Source organism: Fulmarus glacialis, unplaced genomic scaffold (assembly GCF_000690835.1).
Source record: "Fulmarus glacialis isolate BGI_N327 unplaced genomic scaffold, ASM69083v1 scaffold13785, whole genome shotgun sequence".
In the NCBI taxonomy this organism is placed as follows: domain Eukaryota; kingdom Metazoa; phylum Chordata; class Aves; order Procellariiformes; family Procellariidae; genus Fulmarus; species Fulmarus glacialis.
This window is the reverse complement of record NW_009215004.1, coordinates 246-26,553: the sequence shown is the minus strand read 5'-3', so window position 1 is coordinate 26,553 and position 26,308 is coordinate 246. Positions and strand designations below refer to the sequence as shown.

Sequence of the window (26,308 nt, the reverse complement as noted above, 5' to 3'; positions counted from 1 at the left end):
CAAGAAAAAGTCTGACATCTGCTTTTCCTCACATTTTCCCAACTTAATACCACTTATTAGCAGAAATAGAGAGGGTTTAGATATCATATCTTGTAACAGACTATGATCTATTTTCAAATACCAACTCAAAGCAGTTACATTACCTGTCCTACCATTGTTTCCCAGCATGGTCCTCTGGGGACATCTGCAGGGTCCACCTGTATTGGAGGAGCAGTTGAATTTTCTGGAATAGTACCATTGTACAGACTGGCTTCCCATATTGACATGTTATACTTGACTATCTTTTCTTCTTCCAACTAAGTAAAGAAATAAATTGGGAAAGAAAAACAACATGAGCTTGTTACCAATTCTCAACCTTTTCTACTGCAGGACTCCATTACCAGCTCAGACATGGATGTGATTTATAGTACAGAAAGAAAAGAACGTCTTTCGCTGACATATCTGGCTGGAAATACTCACCCTTGCCCAGCTACATGTTAAAAATAGTGAAGGGAAGTAAACAGCTTGCCTTGAGATTGATTTCATCCATTAGGGCGATAATGAAAGTGTAGAGATTGCCAAGAAAAAGAGCAAAGATTCTTCCCAGCTGCCATCTTAGAGCTATTCGAGGGTGGTAGTTTTCCAGAGAACTGATTACATCAAATAAAGTTGGACAGAACATTCCTAAAAGTGACATAACCATGTTCACCTGAGAAGGGGAAAAAAAAAAAAAAAATTACAGTGAAATGTTAGAGGCAAGTTCTTTTATTATTATTGATTTGGGTGGAGGGTGTATTTCCATTACTACTTTTTGTTTGGTTTTTGATTTAATGAAGAACAAAATCCACTCTAGGAGTCACAAGATGTTTTCACAAAGGAAGAAAGGGATGAAAAGGCAGATGCAAACTACTGCAGATGGATATATGAGATCTTTTTTTCATTTTACATTTCACTTGAACCCTGAAGTAATGAAATGTTAGTTATTCTGACTAGAACCTACGTTTTAACTAAAATTCTACTATCAGAGAACTTAGCAAAACCTTTTTCCAATATTGTTTTATGCTACGTCTCTACCACATCTTCCCAATAGACACATAGATGTTCTATAAAAAACATTCCTACAAAAATACTGCACTAAATTAAATTTATCTGAGATCTCACCTGAAGTAAATTCTGTATGTCACAGATCATAGAATATCTCGAGTTGGAAAGGATCCATAAGGATCATTGGGTCCAACTCCCTGCTCCTCACAGCACTACCTAAAACTAAACCATATGACTAAGAGCATCATCCAGGCACTCCTTGAACTCTCACAGGCTTGATGCCATGACCACTTCCCGGGGGAGCCTGCCCCAGTGACCGACCACCCTCTCAGTGAAGAACCTTTTCCTAATGTCCAATCTGAAGTTTCCCTGATGCAGCTTCATTCCATTTCTTTGTCTCCTATTGCTGGTCACCAGAAAGAGGAGATCAGCACATCCATCTACGCTGTGGTCACCCCTCCGCCTTCTCTTCTCCAAGCTGAACAAGCCAAGTGACCTCTGCCACTCCTCATAAGTCTTGCCCTCGAGGCCTTTCACCATCTTGGTCGTCATCCTCTGGACACACTCTAGTAGTTTGATGTCCTTCTTATATTGAGGTGCCCAAAACTGCACACAGTACTCGAGGTGGGGCCACACTAGTGCAGTATAGATTGGGACAATCACCTCCCTCGACTGGCTAGCTATTCTGTGCTTGATGCACCCCCGGACACAGTTGACCTTTTTGGCTGCCAGGGCACACTGTTGACTTATATTCAACTTGCCACCTACCCAAAACCCCACATCTCTTTCTGCGGGGGTGCTCTCCAGCCTCTCATACCCCAATTTGTACATATAACCAGGATTACTCTGTGCCGCGTGGAGAATCCAGCACTTGCTCTTGTTAAATTTCATACAGTTTGTGACTGCCCAGCTCTCTAGTCTCTCTCAGATCTAATGTTCTCACTGCATAAACAAATCCAAATCAACCCTACTTCTTTCTGCCTGATTTTCTTAGAAACTTCTAATAAAATTATCTCATCATCATAGCAGTAAACAAGTTTACTGAAAGCAGACTGAGAAAAACAGTCTTTTATAGAAAACTAGCTTTTATAGAAAGTTTGAAATACAACATAGGTCACAAATTCTACAGACAAGTGAGACATTCTAATAATGTAACATTCCTAAATGATTGCTGAAAATTATTTCAAGTCTACTTGAACCTTTTTGTTCCAATTCATTGTGTCAGCCAAAAATGAAAATAATTGAAAAAGTTTAAGAGTGCAGTTATTCAATTTCAATTTAAAATAAAATTTCATTACAAAAATGTGTCTTTAAGGAACTAAAAACAACAAACAAGAAACAGAAATCATTGTCTCAATCTAAGTCACAAAGTTTGCTGGAAAACACAAAGATGTTTATTTGAGATTAACTAAGTACAAATAATTGATTTAGTCACAAAAAACATAACTGTTCACAGAACTCTAGTCTTCCAGTTACTCTGAAACAGCATTTCTCAGCCGTGCTGGAATCCATTTTGCTAGAACTATTATAAATTTTAATAAATTTCTAACTTTGTGCCACCAAGAGAGTTAGGCCTACTTTTGCTTCGCAGAAATAATATGGTAGCAGAAAGGCACTACACCAACAAATAAATTCACTTACTTACAAATATGTAAAAAAGTTTCATCCATAAGACTGGTGTTCTTAATGAAAATAAATAAATGGCTTTCTTTTTGCTGTTTTTCTGTTCTTGATTTTTAATGAATTCTAGAGCTAATGGATTTTTGCATTTGTAGGCAATCAGTAGTGCATCCTGTGCATGGCTTGTGGCACCCTGTAAGAAGTATGTAGATTTTTTTTAATGATTACAGGAATTCACTGATGTTTCCTATGCATTTAGATAGTGTTATTTGTAACTAGGATTATCTTGTTAAAATAACAAGAAGTCACTGTCATCTCATAACACTCAAAAAAGAAACAACCAACCAAAAACCTGTAGTTATCATCTCTTGCAGCACTTGGGTTTATAACTGAAAAAGGCAGAATTTATATATGAATCTCCTGCCACCTTTTACCTTATTATATTAACAGCTGTTTTGGGTTTCACATGTTAACGCTTTGAATAAATTTTCTCTTATGAGAATTGTGGATGTTCTTATTTTTTGGTACTTCTACAAGGTGATGAGATGTTGGTGATCAAAATATTGGTTATTTTTAGTTCATAATGAACTTTTTTTTAAGATAAGTCTTCAAAGTCAGTCACCATTAAACCAAAGAATTATACCCAATATAGCCCAAGACGGCAAAGCTGCAGGAGTCAACTACAGCCAACACAACCAATCATGGATTCTTAAAATTCAAACTTATTGTAACAAACTGTATTGTAACAATCCTGTTTATCAATAGAAATGTTCAGTCCTGCTGTGATACCGCTGAACCTCAGACCAGAATCCTCACTGACTCTGGTGTATCATATCCTCCTGTGGCAACAAGTTCCAGGGGCAAAGGTGTTCATAAGAAGAGATGTCCTGGGCCACACTAAAGGTTGGCCTAGCCCAACAGATGCCCAGGGATGAGCAATAACAGGGCAAACTTATATGAATAATAAGTCCTAGACTCCAACTATATTCAGTTTGGGTACTTGTTAAGTCAGGTGTGGTTTTTATTTATTTAGTAACCCCCAGAGGATTTCTCTTTCATGCCTTAGAGCAGTCTTTGTTCAGATGGATGTAAATTTTGGCATTCATAGCACTGGCACCCAATATCTACCATTCCTTCCCTTTTGCTTTTTCTGAACCTGGTTTCTACTCAGTTCATTTGATGTCCCTCAGTTCTCATACTGGAAGATGTAGTGAATATGTAGTTTGGAAGAAAAGGTATGTCCTTTGGGCAGTTTTAAATATAGTACCTGCTAAATTTATCAAAAGTTTCCTTGTTGCTGCATGGGAGAGGAAGGACAGAAGTCACTGCATTTCCTTCTCTTGAACATTCAATATTTTCTATATTTTTGTCACATTCTGCCTTTTTCACCGCTTATCTGAAGCAAGCATATTCTTTCTCATTTGCTTTCTATCTGCATTTTTCCATGCCTTGACTATTCATGCTCCCCATTTCACGAGCATTTCTAATTCTGGAGAAAAAACGTTATTAAGATAAGAGGTGAAATGAGGCACAGAAACTTGCAAAGTGAGAAATTATTACATCCAAAAATGCAATGTTTTACTGAGACAAAATGTAGTACTTTGAGTTTTCAAAATCCAAAAACTATGATGGGTTCTATATTTCAAAAGCATAAACATTTCTCATACAGTTTCATAGATATATTATCATTATACTTTTTAGTTTCTTGTGAAGGATTTTGCTGGACAAAGAAATCATCCATTGAATTATCCATTGAATTTTAGCCACTTCAATCTAGTTTGATTTCAGAAAGGAGCTGATTTATATTCTGGACTTCTTGCTATCTTGAAGCTCAGGTGCTGGAGCAGATTTCCTTCCCCTGTTTTTATCAGTGGCAGTTTCACTGCTCTGTGAGACTTAAAAATTGTGGAATCATATGCCAGAAGAGGGGCAACATGCCAGCGTGCATACATGGTAGAGTTATGGTTGATGGTCAATGTGGTCTTATAATCGCTATCTGCTGAGTGAATTTCGAAAGCCCTCTCTGCCCTACTGAGATAGAATTTTCCCTAAGAAAGGAACAACAACCAAGAGGCACCCAGTCATTATTAAAAATCTGGTTAAAACCACAGTTTTTTGTCTCCCTCTGACATTAACTACTGCAGATACCAAGTCCCCACGTTACACTCTAAAAGCTAGAAAATTACTGCTTACACAAGCTTTTCCAGCTGTTGTGAATCTGGTAAGAAATCCTGTGACTGCAATCACATCTAAACACCAGCCTCCCAGCATATCAAACTGTGCCAACACAACATTAAATATTGAACACCGACTGCTTGTTTGTTAAATGATAAGTTCATTAAAAGTAAGTAGTCTAGCTAAAATAAATTATATTTTCCACTAACAATAATTACAGTAGTCATAGATTTGTCTAGCATCTGCTGCAGAAAGCACTAATAAAAACCTATTTTTCTAGTAAATACACTTTAATTTTTAAAAAAGAAATTAGAATTAGAAATTATATTTCATACTAATAAAAGCTGCCTGATGATTTCTAGAATTAAACAGAGCATTGACAACATGGCTTAACAACTTCAATATAAATGTACTCCATATCCTCTCCTAGGAACATTAAAGTAAATAACAGGATAGTTTTGGTAAAAGATCTATGGGGTTGTTTCAGCTTGCAAGATCTGAAATGTTAAAGCTATACTTTTCTGTCTTTTCTGTTGCTGGAAAAAAAATTTGTGTGTAAAACTTATCTCCTCTTTGCCCAAATGTTGTTAATGATTCCGATTCAGAGAAATCAGTCTGTCTCCTCGTAAGTTTTCTCTGCTTTTAAGTAGCTTTATTTTTAAACAGTACAGGAGTATATTTAAGAAAACAGAGTACCTCAGAACCAGAGAGATGCTCATACTACCTTCTAGCTCTGCAAACCACCTTCTATCAAATGAGAAAAGTCAATTTTGTTCAGCAATTTTCATCCAATTTCAGAACACTTTACCAAGGGAATCAGTGGCGTTATTCTCCATTTTACTAAAATTTCCACAGTCATGGGGAACTTGTCACATGGAGCAGAATCATCATTCATCCATGACCAACCATCAGGCCACAGCCATGTATGAGGAGCGATGCAAAGGCTAGGGCTTAACAGTCCCAGTCTGCCTGTTTCCACTAATTTCCTGCTCTCCATGACACACTAGACAATTTTATCTGAACTGCCATCTGACAGAACTAGGTACTGCTGATAAGGAGAGGGAGTTTAAAAATTTACAACATTATGACAGAGCGGGATAGTCAGAGAGAAAAAGGTCTTGTCTACAAAGTCACCAGTGGCACTTTATTAGGCTGTGAGCTTCAGGAACAGATGATATAAAATGTATTTACCTCGGGTTGCTCCAAGGACACCATAATTACATGTAAACATTTTTTAATCCCTTAATACATCCAATGTGATGAAAAGAAATTTATTACCAAAGGAGCTTAGTATTTTTATGAAGAATGTCAATTTTTACATACTGTTGCTTGAATTGTATGTAAGAGCTGCACTTTCATTTGCTCTAACTAGTACATTAAGTGTTTCTGGGTTTTTTTTCTGATCAAAATCTCAATTCATTTATTAATGATACAAACATAAAAGAGCTTGATCTAGAAAATAAGAAAAATGTTTAAATGGCTGTTACATAGAAGCCAAATATATTTATGTAATTAAATATTAATATCCAATCAAGGGCAATATTTATACCTCACAAATATGTTCATTACCATTCTTCAGCCAAATAACAGCAATGTTGCCTTATCCACTTTCCTTTAGAGACACACCTGCTCTAGATCTTAGTTCTGTAATACAGAGTCTCCCTAGAAGTATTTTTTTTTTCTAAAGCAAACAAAACAATGAATGTAAACATGCATATGCTTAACTACTTTCCAGATTGCAGCATAAGCTAATACAACAGGTTTCGGTAGCACAGTTCTTCTTAGGACAAATCTGTTACCATATCTTTCAGCTGAGAGAAAGCTGAATTCCTCCTGAACTGTCTTCATCTGCTAGTCTGTTGTCACACTTAGAGCTCGTGTTGCTTTAAGCCAAGCAGTTTTGTACGTGACTTTTCTTTCCCATCAGATCAAAACGTAATAACTTTTATTAAATAACTTAACCCAGTTTCAACAACCCCATTTCTCTGGATTCCAGAGGTGGATTGCTGGAGTTTTTTATGTTACTTTCTCAGTCAGGTTTTGGTGTTGAAAATTAAGGATTGACTTTCCTCATTCCATTGTCCCCCATCCCAGCATCTTTGTGAGGTTAGCATCTTTTTGCCTTATCTTAAATCAGGTATCTACTTTACACTCCAGCTCAGAAGATGAGCTTTAAATAACAAACAGCTAGTTTTACAAGATACACAGACATGTCTTTGCTAAGAAAGTAAAACCTGCCCAGGTTTTCATACAGCAACACTGACTTCAGGTGCTTACTTGCGTACTGTTATAGCAAACACAATCTCTATCGCTATACACCTCTGTCAGGCAAGGCTGCATCTGCTCTAGAAGAAAGCAATTAAGCACAAAAAAATGGTATTGGACTCTTGGACTGGGCAGCTGGAGCTGAAAGGCATGAGTTTGCTACACTGCAGAGTTGTATCCATGAGGCCCCAAGTAACCTTAGATATGCACACACACCAGTTACTTTGCTTGGGCCAGTCTCAGGAGGAAAGCAACAGGAGAGTGGGCTCCTTGAAGAGATCTTGTGAGTCCATAGAGTGGCTGGAAAACAATCTTAAGAGCACAGAGAAGGAAAGGTAAAGGCCTCAAATGAAAAGTAAATTCAAAGGGACACTTGAAAGAACCAACCAAGGAGTAATCATTTTAATGAAGCAGGAAGCAGAGAGACAAGAACAATTCTTTGGTTAGACATTTACCACTCACACTCAGAGTATTTAAATTCTCAGGGAAAAAAGGCAACATGCAGAGTAGAGGAACACAGTTTCAAACCACATCTATCTTAGAAATGTGCTAGCACGAACTTCATTTCTTTCCCACCACCCGTAGTTCTCCAGACCTTCCAGGGCAAATTTCTGGGATCTTCTGACAACAAAAAAGATGAGGTAGCCACTCCCAGCAAGTGTGCATAGGGCTAAGAAGTTAGCAAGAACCCTCAGGAATCTAGTCAAGTGAATATTTTCCTCTTTTCGGCTCTCCTGCTCCTCCACGATAGCTTCCTGCACTTGTTAGAAAGAAAAGAATATTATGAGTACTTTAATGGTCAAGAATCCACATTGCTTCCGCAGTTGTTAGAAGTCAGTTAAATAAATTATGAAGATGCGAATGCACACCTGGACATCATGTTTTGAGACGAGCTTATATTGTCGCATAAAATCTGTTTTGGACCCTGGCAGACCCTTGGGTTTTTGCTCCCCAGAGTTCACCTTGCTCTGTTGAGTGTGTCCCCATTGAGCCTTGTTACACCTGCACTCATGCGCCAAAAAGAAACCAGCATGTTCTGTCAGCTTGCAAGGTGCTATGAGGCTGGGCGACCCAGTAGGATAAATGTGTGATTAGCTGCCAGAAAAGGAACTGTCACACTTTAAAAATGTGCATGTGTGAGAAAAGAGCAAAATGTTTTATAGAGCTACCAATTCTAGTTTGAGCTTCTAGGCCCCAGGCACAGCTAATATTTGACCTTAGTTCCATCTGATTCACACCAGCGTGAAAGACAAATAAGGTTGCCTCTCCTTAGTGAGCTCTATTTTACCTTAAAGCTTGTTGTGATGGAGGCAAACTTATTATCTGCTGTCTCAGGATTGCCAATCAGGTAGTCCCAGCTTGTGAACATTTTCCAGCTGAAATTAAAACTAGTATCATCCCCACCACCTTCCTCATTTGCATTCCTTGCCATTCTACAAAAGCCAGAAAGACACAGGAAGATCTTGTTAGAACTAGTTCTGCTATGTGAGCATGATTTTTAAATTGTTTCTAAATTCTAACACTGTTCTGAAGAAAACTATATTATTATTACAGTCATGTTATACTAAATCTGGAAAGTCCAGTCTGAAACCAGAGAGGAGGATGAAGATTTTCATATTTAGACAATTTATGAGCTCACAACAAACATTTTGATGAGAAAAAATGAATTCTTAACACCGCAGAGAAACTCTGCTGGATAAGAAACTCGATCGGAAAACAATATCAAGAAGATGTCTCAAATAGAAAGCTGCAGAACATCCTGAACTGCAATAGATTTTATTAGAGACTTCACAAAGAGAAAAAAATAATTCTAAAATAACAAGCCAGAACAAAACCTGGTTATACCATACAAAAGTATCACTTATACAACTTTCTATCTTTCTTTTCATCTCCTATGCACTCTGCATACTTTATCACTTAATTCAAACCATTAAGCACAATGACCATTAGCCTTCAGTATTGTATTGATTTCTTGGTCAGGAAAAGGCAATGCCTATTTTAAAGCTCAGTAATGCAGCAGAGTTATGTTATTAATATCAATACATTCTACATACCACATTTTAAACAGTCCAGTAAAAGACATACTGTCACATCTAGGAAGAGAACAGTAAATAATACAGAAAATCCTTCTGAGCTGTCATAAACCAATATCAGGTTTGGGTTTGTTTGTTTTACTGCTCATATACAGAACGGACAGAGATCATGAAGGCTTCTTGTTAGTATCTGCCCTGCTGCTGGTTTCTAGACTAAGATAATTCCTTCTCAAGAGTTCCTAATGAAATAGTGAACAGTCTTGTGGTTGGAATATCATTTCTTTGAGACCAGAAATGTTTCCATTTTATGTGATGTACTGGAAGAGCTGCAGAGAGGAGCCCTAAATCTAAATATTTCCTCTAAATAGACTAATAGTGCTTATAATCCTCACTACCTCTTTCACGTAGACATTCCCTTTCCCAGATCTCCGTCAACAGCAGAAAAATGGTAGCACCTCCTGTTACACTGCTTTTAGTTTCTGTGCCCACTGGGTTGCTTTCTGCAGAAACAGCAAAGAGCAGAAGACTGCAAGAACTGCTCATAAGATTACCTAAATATTCATCAGCACTAGTGTCACGTGGCCAGATGGGAAGTTAGCACGTACAGTGTATTTTTTCCTCAAGGATATTCCTTTGTTTGGGCCACAAGGATTTTCTGCTAGAAGGAATTTTTTTTTTTTGGTCTGGGTGACAGTCATTGAAATACAATTGTCTGAGACTAAGACTTTTCTAATCTTCACAGCTACATTATCAAAAAATATTTTGAAATATATTTTCAAGCTAAACCAATTACTTTTTTATTGTAATAGTTTGTTCCTCCTCCAAAACTACATATATGTAACTGAAGACATTTTTTTTTCTCCTGAAATGCTTCTTGCCCTATGCGGGAAACCATGTAATAATTGAAAAACAGAACATGAATTAATCTAGTGCTCATGCAAGTGAAAAATACTGATTTTAGCACGAAACCATGGAGATAGATTAACTGCAGTTTTCTCCATAATCACACGTGTCCTTGAATCTTGACCTGCAGTGCTCTGATTTTTTTCACCATAGGCATCTTTTAAAGCCACCACTATACCTGACTCTATTATTGTGATAAGTGGTCACCTTGCTTGAATCAAGAGTATTAAAGATTATATTCATTGGCGGCCTATCTTCTTAGAAACGATCAGAATTATTACAGTTTATTACAATAGTGAATTTGGCTATAAAATAATTATTTTATTTCATTTAAATTCTGATTTTATTTAATTTAAATTTTGATTCTGGGCCAGTTGTACTGCCTAGGCCCTGTTTCACTTACCCCTATGCTTCCTAGTGTTTTAACGTTATGTTCTTAACATTATATTAAGCATAGTTTTCACACTGCTGGAGATTATTTTGCATTCCACAGAACATTAAACTCTTACCATGGCCAGTAGCATTAACTCTTCTACATCACTGTGCAAATGTGACCTAACCACTACAGTCTTGCTGAGAATTGCTGACTGTGAGTTACACACAGAATTATTTGCCATATGTTTCTTTCTTTTTTATGTTCTTCCTTTGTAAAAGAATTTAACTCGCATAAGCTATCATTAAAGGTAGAACAATTAAATTTCCTGGATGTTAGCTCACATTCTGCTAGATGCAGAGTACTATGAAAAGATGGGCTGAGAGCTCAGTTCCTTACTTTATGCATTCATTTTTCATTTTGAAGTTGCAGGAGGGAAGTGTTATGTTTTTTCAGTAAAGATTTTTTCCCACTTCCACAACACTGCAACACAGCTGCTGGTGCAGAAGAATAGATAAATAAATACAGGCTGAAAGAATTTTACCTGACTTTGACCTTGCACTTGATCTTGCATTTTCCTGCCTTTACAATTATCATATTTTTTAAAAAAATTAGTCTCAGTGGTCAACAGCAGAATTATCTGCCTTTTTGAATGTACTTTATTCCAGAGCCAAGAAGAACTTACGTTCGAATGACAATCATAAAGCTGTAGCCAATAGTCCCAACTCCAACAAGGAAATATGAAAGAGGCATCCTGAACTTGAGCCATCCAATTGTCCTCTGGTTATTGTAGTAACCATAAAAGAGTACAGAATACTGTGCAAAGCCCTGAAAAGTCAGCAAAAATTATAATGTCACATTTGTTAAATATGCACATAATCAGAAATTGTACCAATAGCAATGTACTAAAACATTCATTTCAATGCATTCAAAACAGTTGTAAGCATGACTATAATAAATCCCACAGGGTGGAAAATCTCCCCTTTCATTTAGAAAGACTTAGAATATTTCATGTCAAACTTCAAATCTTTTATCTTTAAAACTCTTCATGGGCAATCCATCTACAATTTAATGAGTATTGGATTTGTGGATGACAAAGACAAGTTGTAAAGACAAAACCATTTCAGTTTACAAAATTTTTTTTACAAAGTACTTGCAGATAAAATGCCAAATTTTTAACTTAATTTTCACATTTCTAAAATTTGCTTGCATAGCCTATTTGATATAAAATTCTCACGTGCCTTCTCTGTCTAGCAATGTTGTCTGCTGTTCATTGGGTGATCATTCAATACACGTTAACTAATAGTTGCATTTTATGGATGATTATTCAATATGCAGGGTTTTTTAACACGTGGACTCCAAGTCTGTAAAAGGTACAATGTAAGTGTACCTTCTTTCTCAGCAATTCAAAGTGTATCTCCTTTTCTAAAAATCTTAATGAGAATTACCCTCTCTTCTACTGGTTGGATTGCTGATTTTTCAAAATAATTTACTAGTACCTTATTAACTGTAAGCAATTGCTGGTATCTAAAATGATCCAGATAGCTAAATCTTCCTGATAATCCTCAGGTTAGAACAAGAACTCACCTCCTAGAAGACGACTGTATCCAGAGCCTTTACAAGGACAGCTCAGCACATGCACAGCTCCAGCTGGATGTAATGATTTCAAGTCAAATCAGAGTATTTGACCATGTAGTTGGTACATAGACCATGCATTATTTTGACACTAATACAGCAAGCTGAATTTTTGCGAATTAAAAAAGTGAATTAAAAAAGCCATTTACTTTCCTTCTGCTTTTCAGTTGCTCATTCTACTTAAAATAAATAACATCTTTCTCATACATTATTGCAAAATACGCAATTAATTTATTGTAGCTCTTACTATATATGAAATGAGTCACATTCTTATCTGGAAAACCTAATTTACAATTCTAAGCTGAAAACGAAATATTAATATATGTTAAACAGAAGTATTGTTCAAAATGTCTTGATTTGGTAATCAACATTTTTCTTCATATCAGACTAGCTTTGAGAGATGTGCCTACACAAAACAGGTAACAGTATGTTCCTCTCTGATCAGGGAAATATTTTTATACTACATATTTATTACTAGTTACTAGTAAAACAACTACATCAGTCAGGTTCAATACATTCAAACTCAATAGTATGTCTTTTGCATCTTTTTGCTCATTAAAGCATCCTAGAATTCCATTTTAGCCCACGTTTCAATACAGCCCTACATGGGTCTGGAGAGCCTTTTGGATCAGATTATTAAAATGCTTTTTAAGTTGCTGTGTTTCTGCAAAGTCAGAGATAATTCCTCTACCACATATCATTCAGTATGTTGTTTCCTAGGCTTTGCCTACTGCTTTTCACCATGAGACTTGAAATATCTTTAGCTGTGTAAAGGTAAGCATGCACAGAAGATCTCTTTCACTCCTTTCTGAGCCTAATGTAAAAGAGGGGTGAGATAAGAATATTGGTCAAAAGATTTATTATCATGAGCCTTGCTAGTCTGATTTGTTTAGGTTTGGATTATTATCTAAACTGTAAAATATACAATGTTAAAACTGAATTCCAAGTAAAATATATCAAAATCCATAACTGTTTTTCTTTGCCATGTCAGTAAAATGAGTACAATTTCAAGCACAAAAAAGCAAAAGATATGTTGAGCTCATCTTTTCTTTACTGCCTTAAAGATTGGTGGGGGTTTGGAGTTTTTTTAGGATGAAATAATGTTTGCTGATGTGGGTTCATTTATTTGTAACTTACTTGGTAGCATACAAGAATTGCTAGCAGATGAAAGGTACTATTTCCTGTGCTGTTTAATTAAAGATGTCATTGTCCTCAGGGAGTGTTTGTCAATCTGACATGCCTCAAGAAAATTCTTTTTTCCCCTCAATATTTCAGGGGATCCAAATCTTTCACTGCCTTGTTCTGTGTTTATTACCTTTGCATTTGCTTCTTGTGTTAACTGCCACTCTGTTATTTATTATACCTTCTTCTTCAGAGCTGTCAGATCCTGTTTCTGACAGTTATTATAAACTTTTCCTCTCTTTCTACTATTTGTCTTCATTCATCTTTTCTCAAATACATTTCTTTTAAAAACTTTGTTCCCATTTGCTGTTTAAAGTTTTTCTAGTCTCTATTCTCTTTACAAAATCTCCAAGTTAGTATGATTCCTTTTTATCCAATATCTCCCTGATGTTTTAATTTCTCATTTTGTAACGTTGTCGTCATTATCTAACTTCCCAGCTACATGTCTAGATGTATTGTTCCTGCCACTCAAATGTACAGTGAACCAGACGCAATGTCATTTTATGCAGCAGTCATTGCAAAATGTTACATACATGGCTTTTTACAAAGATCTTTCTACCCTTTTTTATCCAAAGAGGGTCCATCACTTTATGTGGCAAAATAAAGCAGAAGTAATCTGTTCACTTACCTTTATAGTCAAAAGACAGACAAACATTGTAATTTCTACCTATTATTATATTATTTTCTTTAAATTCAGTTGTCTACAATTAATAAGGTTGAAAGATTTGCTTGTAAATGAGAAAATTGGTATATCCAGCCAAGTTTTTTCCAATGTTCTGTCATCTTACAACCTGATTCTTCCTCCACTGGTAGCTGAAGATTGAAAATAGAGCCAAGGAAGCTAAATAAAGGACCAAAACATGGCGTCATCTGAGTCTCCACATGAGGAGACAAACCAAGGGATCTTGCTTGAGATCTGCATGTCACAAAATTAGGGATCTCTCCACACCTTAACCATACTAAAAAAAGGCAATATTAATGAGAAGCATAGACACCATACGCTTTTTATGTTTTTTCAGGAGAGATCAGAGCTGGCCTCCTATTGGAAAGGGGACAGGTATGAAAATCTTCCTATGCCCCTCCTGGGATTTCCTGTGTAGAGCTCCACAGCCTGCACAGTTCTCCCCACCGGCACAGGTGGAACGGGACCTCACATGGGCCAAACCTACATGGAGAGGCCACTTTTAGATGAGTCGTTCTGCAGACAGCTGGAGAGGCTGAACTGTAAACTGGAGGAACCTGCACCTGAGTTTATTTTTCCAAGAAATGGCTCTGCTTCCAACATCATATTCATGCTCGCTATTGCTAAAACAACTCAAGTGTTAAAAGATATGTATATGCATAACTCCTTAAAAGTCTCGGTACTTCTTACAGAAGAGAAAGAGTGCAGCAGATAGAGGGAGAAATCACACTTAGTTCAATGGATGCTGCTTCCATTAATCCGAAGGAAAACCTTAACTAGATGGTTGCACCCTTTCACGGGTAAAGAGTACCTTTTGATGACATTGACTGCACGCCATAGAGAAACCTAACTGCCTTCTAAGCAACATATTGTAAAACCAAATTTATCATCAGCTGACTTTATGCAAAGTTGTATCATCTTTATATGAAGAGGCCGACTACAGAGACACGCCACATGCAAAATTAGATAAAACTGTTTTTTTCAGGAAGAAAAAGCAGTATGACATATTTAAGAATATACCATTAGCTTGTCAATACAGGAGGTATAGATCTGCAGGCTAGACTGGGCATCACATCAACAGTAAAGAATTAAGACATGTTTCTCAATTCAGCTAAAATATCTGCATATTCTGTAAGACTGAGAAAAACTAAAATTAGCATTCTTTGGTTTAGAAAAAGCCTACAGAGCACATTATTGGAATTTCTTTTCTTTTTTCTAAGTCACACTGATTCCTTAAATTTGGAACCTTAATCATATAAAAACAGAGGACCAAATTCACCCCTAAAGAAATGGAAAGTCAGTACCCAGGGATGTGAATCCAGCTTTGAGACTTTTTCCCATGAGTCTTTGGATTGCTATACATACTGAAATTTGTGTGTGGACATTGAGCTTCATTATATGTTTTGTCTGAAGGAAACATCTATACTCAGAACTTGTGAAAAAAAATTTGTAAATTAGTTCTATTGCCATTTTCTCCTGAAATATTTCATATTAAATCTCTGAATATTAAATAATGAAGTAAAAGCCCATAATAATCAGAGAGTCATGTGAATATGAAGTATTGCATGTTTATGCACTTACACTAAAATCCCAGAGAGTAGCAAAGTTCATAGCACTTGCTTCTTCAGCTCTTGGGACTGTTTTTCTAGGTAAAGAGCCATATGGCTTCCCCATCAAAGCCTGGAACCAAAAAATGAGAGCAATTTATATTTTAAAGCAAAATACCAACAAAGGAAATGGACAGTGATCTATCATTTCTTAGGAAGACTTGTTTTATGCTCTTAAACTCTTCACTAAGGATGACCTACTTCTCCAATTCTTTTCATTGCTCCTCACATTAAGGATTGAAATAATGCTTAAAGTATGCATTAATGGTGTTTTCTAAATTTAAAGTGATGTTCCACTAGTATCAATGGATTGTCAAACTATGCCTCTTACATTCAAAGGCAACACAGAAGTCCAAATTCCGCCCAGTGGTGTTTGTCTTACAGACAAGACCAGAAGGTTCATTTCTCTTGCATTATGGATTTTATTGGGTTTTTCATTGAAATGTATGGGAAGATGCTAGGGAGTCAGTTTTTGGATTCTGCTGCTGGTGAGATGCTTGCTCAGCTGCAGTATATGTCCTCACAGGGTTCTTTCCAGGCTTTACCCTGAAAGCTGTTGGGCATTTTCTCTGTTTTGGCTTCAATGGGAGATGGATCATGCTATTGAAATGCTGTACTAGGAAGCTGTTGTTCCCATCTGCTTATGAGAAGATAAGTAATAGGATGTGGAATAGTGAAATCAGGGAGATGGCACAATACTTTTAATTCTGTATAAGCCCTCTTTTTAGGAAGACAATATGGTGGCTCAAAGGAACTAGAAAAATACTACATTTCACAGAAGTGATTTCTGCCTGAATTACATCTGCTCTGAGCAACATTATTAGCAGTGATGCTGCACACAGCACAGAACATGAGGGGTCGCTGTCGTGACTTTACAGCCCTGTTGGGCCTTACCAGTATGTGAGTGTTAAGGCAATTGGAAAGGATCCATGGTGCCTCAGAGGACTGGAATGTATCTTTCTGTTGCAACGCACATTTTAGTCAAGACACTCACTTGGCTGCTTCTTAGTCTCAGTTCCTCTCCTTAGTTCTCCATAGAAAAAAAGAGAAGTTTACCACCATCCCAGACTATGGGAAAACACTTTAAGGACACAACCCTATATATATTTTCCTGTCGTGTCTATTTCAAGACATCTCTCTGTAGAGACCACTGTCCACAAAGAAAGTATATCTTTACAGCCTTAGTACACCTTAATACTTTTAAATGGAGCATAAAGAGATTACAAATTTATTTAACGATCCAGTCCTATGAAAGCTCACTGCAAAGACAGAAATTCACATAACAGTGAAACACAAATAACAGTTCTCAATGATAATTTAAAAGATTCCCACCTCAGGCACCATTACAAGTCCAAAGGTCAGTCCAAAGAGAATCATGTTTATTCCATACATCCATCGCAAGAATATGAAATAAGATGCTACTGATGAGCCAAAGTGACCTATGAAAGTATCAGATGTGAAAAAAGGGCAGGTAAGTTAGTCCTTTAATGTTATTTTACCTCAAGATGAAGATGCTCAAAGTTTATTTAAAATAAATAAAATCAGGGGAGGCTTTTCATTTTCTTTATTACCATAATGCTAATAACTTTTTTGTAGATTGCATATTAGCATTCACTGACCTGGCAGAGGAAACAGAAACAAAAAATGTAAAAAGTATTATTTGTACAGAGTATTTAGGGTCATGTAAAAGCTGTGATATTTACTAATATTAAATCCTCTAGTGGCAGAATTCAAAGCAAATCACACTTCTTTTCTTTTTCTTTTTCTTTTTTTTTTTTTGTCTGATGTAGATTGTATTCTTGACATGTTAAGCCAACACCAGCCCAGTTTTAATAGGAAGCAGCACAGAATTAGCCAGTGGGGATAGTCTTTCCAAGGGCACAAAATACTTGTAAGTGCTGTTATTTGAGTGCTCACCAGAGTTGTTCACTAGGGAAGAACAAAAATATCTATAAGTGTTTGTACCCTTTCTTTCTCTTACTTTGCTATTTATGTGTTCCATCTGCACCCAGGTGTGGAAGCAGTCCCATCACCTGGTGCACAGATGAAGCCTAGGACTCTAATCGCTCTAGACCCCTGACCCAGACCTGTGCAAAGAAGAAGGAGAGGCTGCGGGGGAAGCAGTGAGCACTAAAGGCCTGATTTGACCAACACTCTGCAAGTCAGGCCAAACAGAAATAACAGTTCAAATTCAACCCCAGCTTGCTGCAGCACAGCTCTGCTGAATATATGACAGTTGGTAGTCGTGCTCATCTGTCTGTCACAGTTAGCAAAATACCGGATTTCAATTCTGTTACCATTTGCAGGGAAAAAGGTGACCTTTCAACAGGTTTTTCACACACACTCTAGTTAAGGAGTCTGATGCACTCTGATGGCAAATAATGAGAAGAAAATCTCTCTGTTCAGAGGAGTTTACACTGGTATTTCCATACAGTTCTGCAAGCCTTGTAACAGATTCTTCCATTCTGTAAAATGAGGTTAACATGGCTGGTGCTATTTCGGGCATATATATGCACATTTTACTATAACAACAAAATCGGCAGAAAATTTAATACACTTAAACTAGTATAACCCCAGAGTATAAACAGAGATTGACTAGTAAGAGACATTTATCAGGGCTGTGCAAAGGGAGGAACAAGCCATTCTGTCAAGGATTTCAGCATTTCAAAACCTGCTTTATTCACAGTTCAGAATTAAACCACAATTTTGAAATTTTGCATGAAGAAGTAGCCAATCTTAGCACTGGCCTACATACTCGGAAGTCTGGGTAGAGGCATAAAGCAAGAGTTAGCAATCTGGCTCTGATACGCCGATTACCCAATCACAACCCAGCTACAGCCTTTGGGGTTGCTATGGTCTCAAAAGGAAGTGCAGGAAATTAGGAAGATTTCTGATTTCAAGACACTTTTGATAGTGTAGACCTCTCCATGCTGCATTAGTTCTTTTGCTCAAATCCTAATATCCCCATTCTTTTGGGAATAGCTTCTTTCCATGCATTGAGTTATAGTTCTTGTATCAGTTATCCTGATGAAATCACTGCCATGCATCCAACTGGAACATTGGCATTAAGGCACTGCACTGGAATTACATGCATCAGTATAGTTATTGCAAGTCACAATGCACAGACTGTGCATGGGATTTATTCTTTTCCACCAATGAGGCAAGAACAGCAACCTCTGATAAATGAAAAACTTAGCTGTGGATGAGAATAATTTAGCTATGGATGTCCTTAACTACATTTCCAGAATGGGCAGGTCCAAACAGGGGGCAACAGGGAACATGAAAAATGGTACAAAGACCCTGCACCAGCTGTGAACAAAACCAGTCCAAGTTTCACCAGTGTTTTGAATCCGCTCTGAGGTGCAACATGTTCCAGGTATGAATGCAAGAGTAATACTTTAAAGTAGACTTTAGCCATCTTTTCCCACATCCACAGCCTCACCATACTATGCATTGGCACGCAGATTGACATGCATAGTAATTTCAGCAGTGGAATGAAGAGGCTCGCCCTGTCCCAACACAGCAATGTGTGTTTCCCATAAAGTCCTGTTGCACAGATATTACTGAATGTCTATTCTGCAAGGAAAAGAAGCGTGTCTTTTCTAAATATAAATACTTCATATATTTATCAACTTCTATCTCTCTTAAACATCAAAATCCCAGCAGCAGATTCACCTATTTCTGACACAAGGATGCAGGACAGCAGAGCTTGATGCCTGTTATTGTGAAGCTGGGCTCCCTGTGCTAGAAAGGACTTTCATCTTCACCCTGCGATAGCCCAGCACTTCATGCTGATACCTGGTCTTCCTAGATAGCTGGCAGCCTGGAAGAGTCCAACCCAAGTGAAGAGGGCTGTGATAAGAAGTGCCCTATTTGTTATAGTGAGGATCATTATGAAAGTAAGCAGAGGTTAAAGATGAGTTTTCTTGCTAGGCCTTAAATGTAGTTAGCACTTTCCTTTTTTCTTTTTATTACTCTCTTTTTTTCTTTATTCTTTTATTTATTATTATTAAATGACATTGTTGATTATAATTACCACAGAAAGGAAAACTCTTTCAAGAATTTTAGTATCTAAACATTAACAATCCTCCTGCTGCCAGTCCATAGTCCCTCCAGAAACAATCCCTGTATAAAGTTTAAATGTGTGGTTAATGCAAGTTTGTAGTTTAGGACACAGTATGAAAAGTCTAAAACAGTGGTGTGTCTTGTCATGCCGATATTAATAATGATTAATAGTGAATAATATTTATTTATTTTTCCTATACTCTTCTGTAGCACATATAAGGCACAGTAGTGTGACTGCTGAATTATCTGACTTGATGTGGTCAAGGTGGTTCTTGGGTATCTACAAATGGCCTTGAAATAAAATCAGACTTGTTTCTTCAAAGCAGACAAGAGCCCTTAGATTTACCTATAACATTAGCTGGTCTCCTTAGATTAGTCTGACCTATCCTAAAGGAGCCCTTTGTTTATCAAAAGTATCTTCCTGAAGTCTGTTTAAATTTTCCCATCAAGCTGAAACTATTGTAACAAAAAAAGCTTGATAACACTTGTGTCTTACACCTTGGGAGTTCCCAGGTATACCAACACAACTCCAAATACAGAGAGTTTGCTCAGTATGCAGCATTTTCTTCCCAGGTCTTTCCAGCGTATAAGTAATAGCCCACAGAATTTTTCAGTTCAGTAGCACTGCCAGGCACATGTGTGCCACTTTCCCCAGTCCAACACATTCTTCATTTGACCTTGTTTTTCCTAAAGCTCTACTGTTTCTATTGACTTTATGTGAGTTTAGCAGTTCTGTTGTTCTCATAAAGTGTGTTTATTACAATGTTGCTTTTCCCATTAAGTTTCCTGCATCAGTTGGCAGTGATAGGGTGGCACAGCTACCTATCCTCTTCAGTGTGCATGAGGGAAAAATTTCTATGTCATCTAGCATTGTTTTACCAGTACAGTATTTCTTTTTAAGTCAAAGAAATCTTCCCCAGTAGTACCTAACAGATCTTTTGCCACTATACAGGACCTTAACCCACTTTTCATTTGCAATCTGTCTCCAACCCTGGCTACTTTTGAGAATGGATCAACACCCAACAACACTACAATATAAGCATCAGGTTTTCTGAAAAAGAGCCTCTATTACATGTTAACTCCTGAACCGCATCACAAAGAAGACCAATCTTTGCCATTCTATTAATACATGGCTTGATGTCCTTTGCTTTGTTGATCCTCTAGATTTCAAAGTAGGTATCATGATAGTCCTGCACTAAAGCTACTTCATAAGGCAAAGATTGTTAGTGCTCTGAAACTGTTTTTTTTTTTTGACAAGTCATGCATTGCTGGTCAGATGCAGTTTTTTAGAAGACTAAAGAATAAACTTTAGTGTTTCTCAGCAGTTAGAAAATTATATTTACTCCCCCCATTTTCTACTGTAAACTGTTACTGCCTTGTTTGCTTGGGATTTTTTTTTAAAGAGCTCACTTTGAGATCAGAAAGTGCAAATCATCTTCACATAAGAGCACAAAGATGACTTATGCTGAGAAGTTAACTGGTTGGAAGCTAAAAACTGTAAAGGTTTTCTGAGCATAAACTATTCCCTCACACAAAGATATTTAGCCAAATGAAGAGGTTTCCTATACAGAGTAGTCTGCACATAAGTGTCAGGCTTTTGTTCCATTCATGCTCCTGCTGCTTACACTTTCTTTTAGCTGAGATCACACAAGATTCAAACAGAACTTGAAATTTCATAAATTCTTGACTTTTTTAGGTGCTGTTGACATGACTTAAACCCTGTTAATACTTACACTTCTATGGTTAGTGCCTGCATTTGGAAAGAAAATAGCTTGTAGCATAGTATTAACAGTGATCACGGAGGATTATATAAAAGTTTCACCTCTAGCTTCTTTGGGCTAAGAGACTGCTCAACTATAATCCCATCTGTTGGAAGGAGCAGAAGCTACCCATGAACATTTCATTTTCAGACATGTTTAACTGGTGAATGAAACATACCCGATACATACCTGTGTGTATGCATGTGTTCTGATGGAAAAATTATCACAAAAGAAACATTAGTTTAAAAACGCTAAAATGTGTAGTGACATGGAAAGCAGCCGTACAGACCCCACTCTGTGGTGCAGAACTGAGCCAGTGAATTTTACATCATCAGGTTTCCAAGAGTGGTTCAAACAGCCTACTTTACCTGTCACAATCTGATGTCATTTGCTGCTTGTTTCACTGAACTGTGTCCTCCAAAAATGAGCTGTCATATAGACAATGCTCCCTCTGATTTCCTCTATGCAACCATATTTTGCCACATGAGACTGCAGCCCACGGGAACTGACATGACTAAGGACTCACCACAAACAATGCTGTCCAACAACAGTGTCTTTTTAAACATTGATCCTGGCATCCAAGCCTAGAGTTCAACCATTTTCTTCAACCACTCCTCAGTACTTTGGGTGGACTGAAGGATCCAGTGGTTACATGCGAGGTGTTGCCTGTGCCAGCAAGATTCTCTAAGGTGTCCAATATGCTTCATTTAGCAAGTCTTACATAAAGTCTTAAGCAACCAAAGATATTTTTCTGCCAAATTCTTTATAAGCAGTATCAGGCACATTCTGCTCGTTGATTGATGTCATATATTTAAATCACTAGTGTTACTGTCATTTTACAAGGGGTTGAACTGAGCCCCAGAAGAGAAAGCCATTGCTGCTAGGAGTCAAAGGGGAATCAGGTCCTTGCTCTGTTTGGAACCATCTGGAAACACGCCTCCCCTTGCAGAGTTACTTCTGCTTTTTTAACACAACTGTGTGTCTGAGGACAGCAATTGTTAAAAACATTTCATTCCCTGGAGTTCACGCATACAAGCTTGAAGCTGACTCTGTTGAAAAGGTGCCTGCTCCTCCAATATGTTCTGTATTTTATCTCTGATCAAACCTGGAGATTTTGATCAGAGCTTGATATAAACAATGGTTTTACAAATGATCTCCTACTGACTCTGCTAACCCGAAATTTGGAGAATGCAGGGTAATACTTGATTCAGCACCAACAGTTTGTTAAATGTTAAAAAATAAGGTTTTTTCTAAACTTGATACAATATGACCAATGTAGTACACATCTTACTTACATATAAATTTAGATGACAATTAGGTTTCTAGAAAAAATTGAAGCAACAGTTTTTTGGTCTCTGTGACTCAATGAATCTTAATCTCTGCTCTTCCCTTACACACAGACTAGCCTTTTTCCATTTGAGTTTCCCTCACTTCTCCTTTTTTAATACCGAAACCCCCTTTTTTTCTGGGAATTGGCAGCTTTATCAGTGTCATCATTAAGATGACCTTGATCTTAGTCCTGCAAATTCGCTAATATGAGGTACATGCTGAGAGCTACTGCTTGGATTAACCAGAATCAAATAAACTGTGACTTAAAATTCTTTTCCTCAGCAATATTTCAGAGCTGGTCCCTTGAAATCAAGCCTTCTAGACTATAGAGTTTTGGACCAAACTGTGGTTTAACTGTACTTCTTAAATTACTAATATTCACAGAGAGGATTGTTTCTGCAAATAAAAGCAATAGCAGCTTGCCTTAGCAATACACTGAACAGAACAAAAATTAATAGAAAAAGAGTAAACTTCACAATCTTATCCCTTGAGATCAGGAAAAGGTACTCTCCCTCTGTGATTTTAGAACCTTCCAGGTGACAGCAAAAATGTTACTCGTGTTCAAATGAAAAAATAAATATATATAAAAGCAGGACTGGAAAAATGAGCCTGTTCTATTTTTACATTCTGATTTTACATGAAAGTCTATTGGAAGTTATTACTAACAGAACAGCTTGTGTCAGAACTACTCCTTTACAGAAATTTGCAGCAACATTGCTCTCACAAATCCTCAAGGTGTCTATTATGTGTCCAGACCAGCAAGAAACCATGTGCATCTTGCTGCTGAGTTTGATTTTAACTACACATGTGCAGCAGCTTCGTTCTAAATTCCACCTCAAGTGAGTAGATAATCTGTTCAGCAGTCTGTAGACCATATGTTTAAGGACATTATATAGATTCTCCTCAAGGGTTATTTTGCAGTCCAAAACTCAAAAAAAATTCACAATTTATCATTTTCCTGTCCTTCCACTGTTCTGGTTATTGCCTTTTGATGCAACCCACAGATTCTTCCAAAGGCAACTTCTCTAAAATCAGTTTTCATTGCATTTTCATCTGCATTTCATCAGTGGTAAAGCCTCACTCAGGTACCCATGCAGTTAAGCCAAATTTCCTTCAAACAGGGGCCCACAATTTAAATTCATCACTGGAACTGAAACACAAAACTGGCTTGTGCCAAAAACCTACTCTCAAACATATCTGTAGTTTTGTTTATATTTATACCTAATATATGGGGACATCCAAGACCACTATTGTTCTCTCTGTGTTGTATTACATGGTTGAAAATGAGAGAAATAATGCCAAAATACCTCTTACATAAGACTGAAGATGATGAAAAAACATCACAGAAATAATTATTGTATAAATATAGACAAAATAAAGTGAAGGTAGGTAATAGCGAAATCCCAATTCCACTATTCTAGGATTAACTTCAACACTGGCTCCTGAACTGTTACCTGTGTATTGAGGATTTTTATCTGTAAGGTGACTAACACTCTCTCAAGGAAATTTTCAAGTAGCTGTAATATCAAGCTCAATAAATATTAATGAAAAATAAATACTTATTGATTTTTTACTACACATTGAATACAGACATGTATTTCTAAAGTATCGAAAAGTAATTTACCATTTTGACATGCATCAGGAATATGATACTAGATACTATTCATTATTACCTTCCATAAGTACTTACTTTCAATCTCCTTAATTTTCATTTCCCAGGGTATGCAGGCTGTCTTAAAATTCTCAAAATCTCTTTGAAATTTCATCCATTTCTGAAAAGGGTCACAGATAAAAAAAACCACCATCATCTCAGTGCCCAGATGCTCAATTTCCCCTTGAGCTAATGTAACCCCTTAATTATCCACAGTATCCTTTGGCAGAGCCCACTACAGTAGAAGCACTAGCTCATGAAGTATCATCTCCTTTTGTTTGTTCTGAATATGTTTCCTGGCTTTGTGTGTATTCCTTATTTCTTCCACAAGAAGAATGATTAAATAATCTCTTCCTTTCATGCTACTCATTTTTTTTAGAATTGTTTCTGAGAATTTAATTTGTTATTTCCTTTGCTATTCAAAATTCAGATCTGGAGCTCAAGCTGTGTCATTTAATTACAATTACTCTACCCAGTAGTTTATCTATTGGATAAGTATAACTTCTGTAATTGAGCTTCCTGTGCCCAGCTGAGTTTGAAAGCCTGATTATTTTTTGTGAATATTAATGCTTATGAGATGTGACTACACAACCGCTTGCAGAAAATCCAATCTAACCAAGGGTAAACCTGCGCATCGCAAGTAGTCCTGCCAAATATTCTTAGCATCATTCTGCATCAGCATTTTAGTTTGAGGCAAGACTGTGCTTTTGAAGCGAATCTCCCAAACCATCCCAAATTACCACACTTACATTTGCACTGTAAAGCAGTGTCAGAGCATAAAACTAAGACAAAAGATGTACCTGAGGAATGTACTTGAGGAGCAAGCTAATCCACATCCACTGCTACTGGGTATTTAGTCTCTGGGACCACACAGGACTTAGCTCAAAGAAAGACCTGCCAGAACGCATATTGTGTGGACATTGGGTCCACAGCAACCACTGTTCGGCCTTTCGGTCACAATCCTACAGAGCCATATTGCTTCCTAGGATATATGTGGCCCTAGAGGCTTGGCTCAGTGGAGATGCCTACAGTATTTTTGCTGTGGGGCAAAAAGACACTTTTTGATCCTTCACAGAGGGCTGTCTCAAAGGAAGGACTGAGTTTTGGATTCAGTCCACAGAAAAACCCAATCTACACCAAGAGAAATTAACTTTCACAAGATATTAAACTCTTGCAAACTCTTGCAAAACAGTTGATTTTTGTTTTGATGACAAGTCTCAATCAAATTGTGAGCTTGCATTAGAAATCTTTTCATATGAATGCAGTGGAAATAAAAGTGTTAAAATGCAAAGACAGTCAAGGAACTCTATTTTGGAACATGGGTACATATGGCAATAATCTGGAAAGGCTCTCCATTTGCATTACATGAAGTCAGTGAAATAATAAATTTACCTTCGTCATCATCACTTTGTATGCATAGAATTTTTTTCCTTTTCCTTTTCCAAGAGCACCCTCAAACTTTTCAACAAAAAGCTGGGCTTCCCTGGAAAATGAGGGCAAAAGAGAGAGATAGATGATGCTACAGTAAATTTGATATTGTCTCTCAAAAGCAATGTAATTTTTTATGTTTTCTAACTCCTCATAGACTTTTATAATCTTGTTCCCTTAGTAATGTTTAGAAAGAAAAACTCTGGGATTTTGTATTTCACAGAAGACTAATCCTATGTCCTGCAAACAGAACAAGCAACTTCAGTCATCTGCTCTGATCCAAATGCATTTGGAGCTCTGAGATCTGCCTACATCCAGTTAATGTTATCAAATATTTTTAGTCACAGTAACTTTCTTTTGCTGCCCATTTGTGCCACTAACAAACCATTATTCTTCCTGGTTCCACCTAATATAAATTGTTGTCTCGCTACCTAAGGGAAATTTATTTTCATTTTTTACTTCGGAGATAGGTATACACTAGAGCCTTGGTTCCCCTGTGTCCAGCCTTCTCAAGATCAGATTTAATTCAAGTCTTCAGAATTTCTGCATATATCATCTCTAACTGTACCATTCCCGG

The 26,308-nt window shown here is 37.1% G+C and overlaps 1 protein-coding gene across 1 annotated transcript; it reads right to left on the bottom strand.

Moving 5' to 3' along the window:
- Positions 1 to 143: 143 nt before the first annotated feature.
- Positions 144 to 25,786, bottom strand: TMC1 (transmembrane channel-like 1; the record flags this gene model as incomplete). Its single annotated transcript, XM_009578803.1, has 9 exons — positions 144 to 296; positions 509 to 688; positions 7,644 to 7,838; positions 8,372 to 8,516; positions 11,078 to 11,220; positions 15,473 to 15,571; positions 16,831 to 16,937; positions 24,343 to 24,424; positions 25,696 to 25,786. Coding segments are annotated over 9 exons (1,195 nt in total), but the record flags the coding sequence as incomplete, so codon positions are not given.
- Between the last annotated feature and the right edge of the window lie 522 nt (positions 25,787 to 26,308).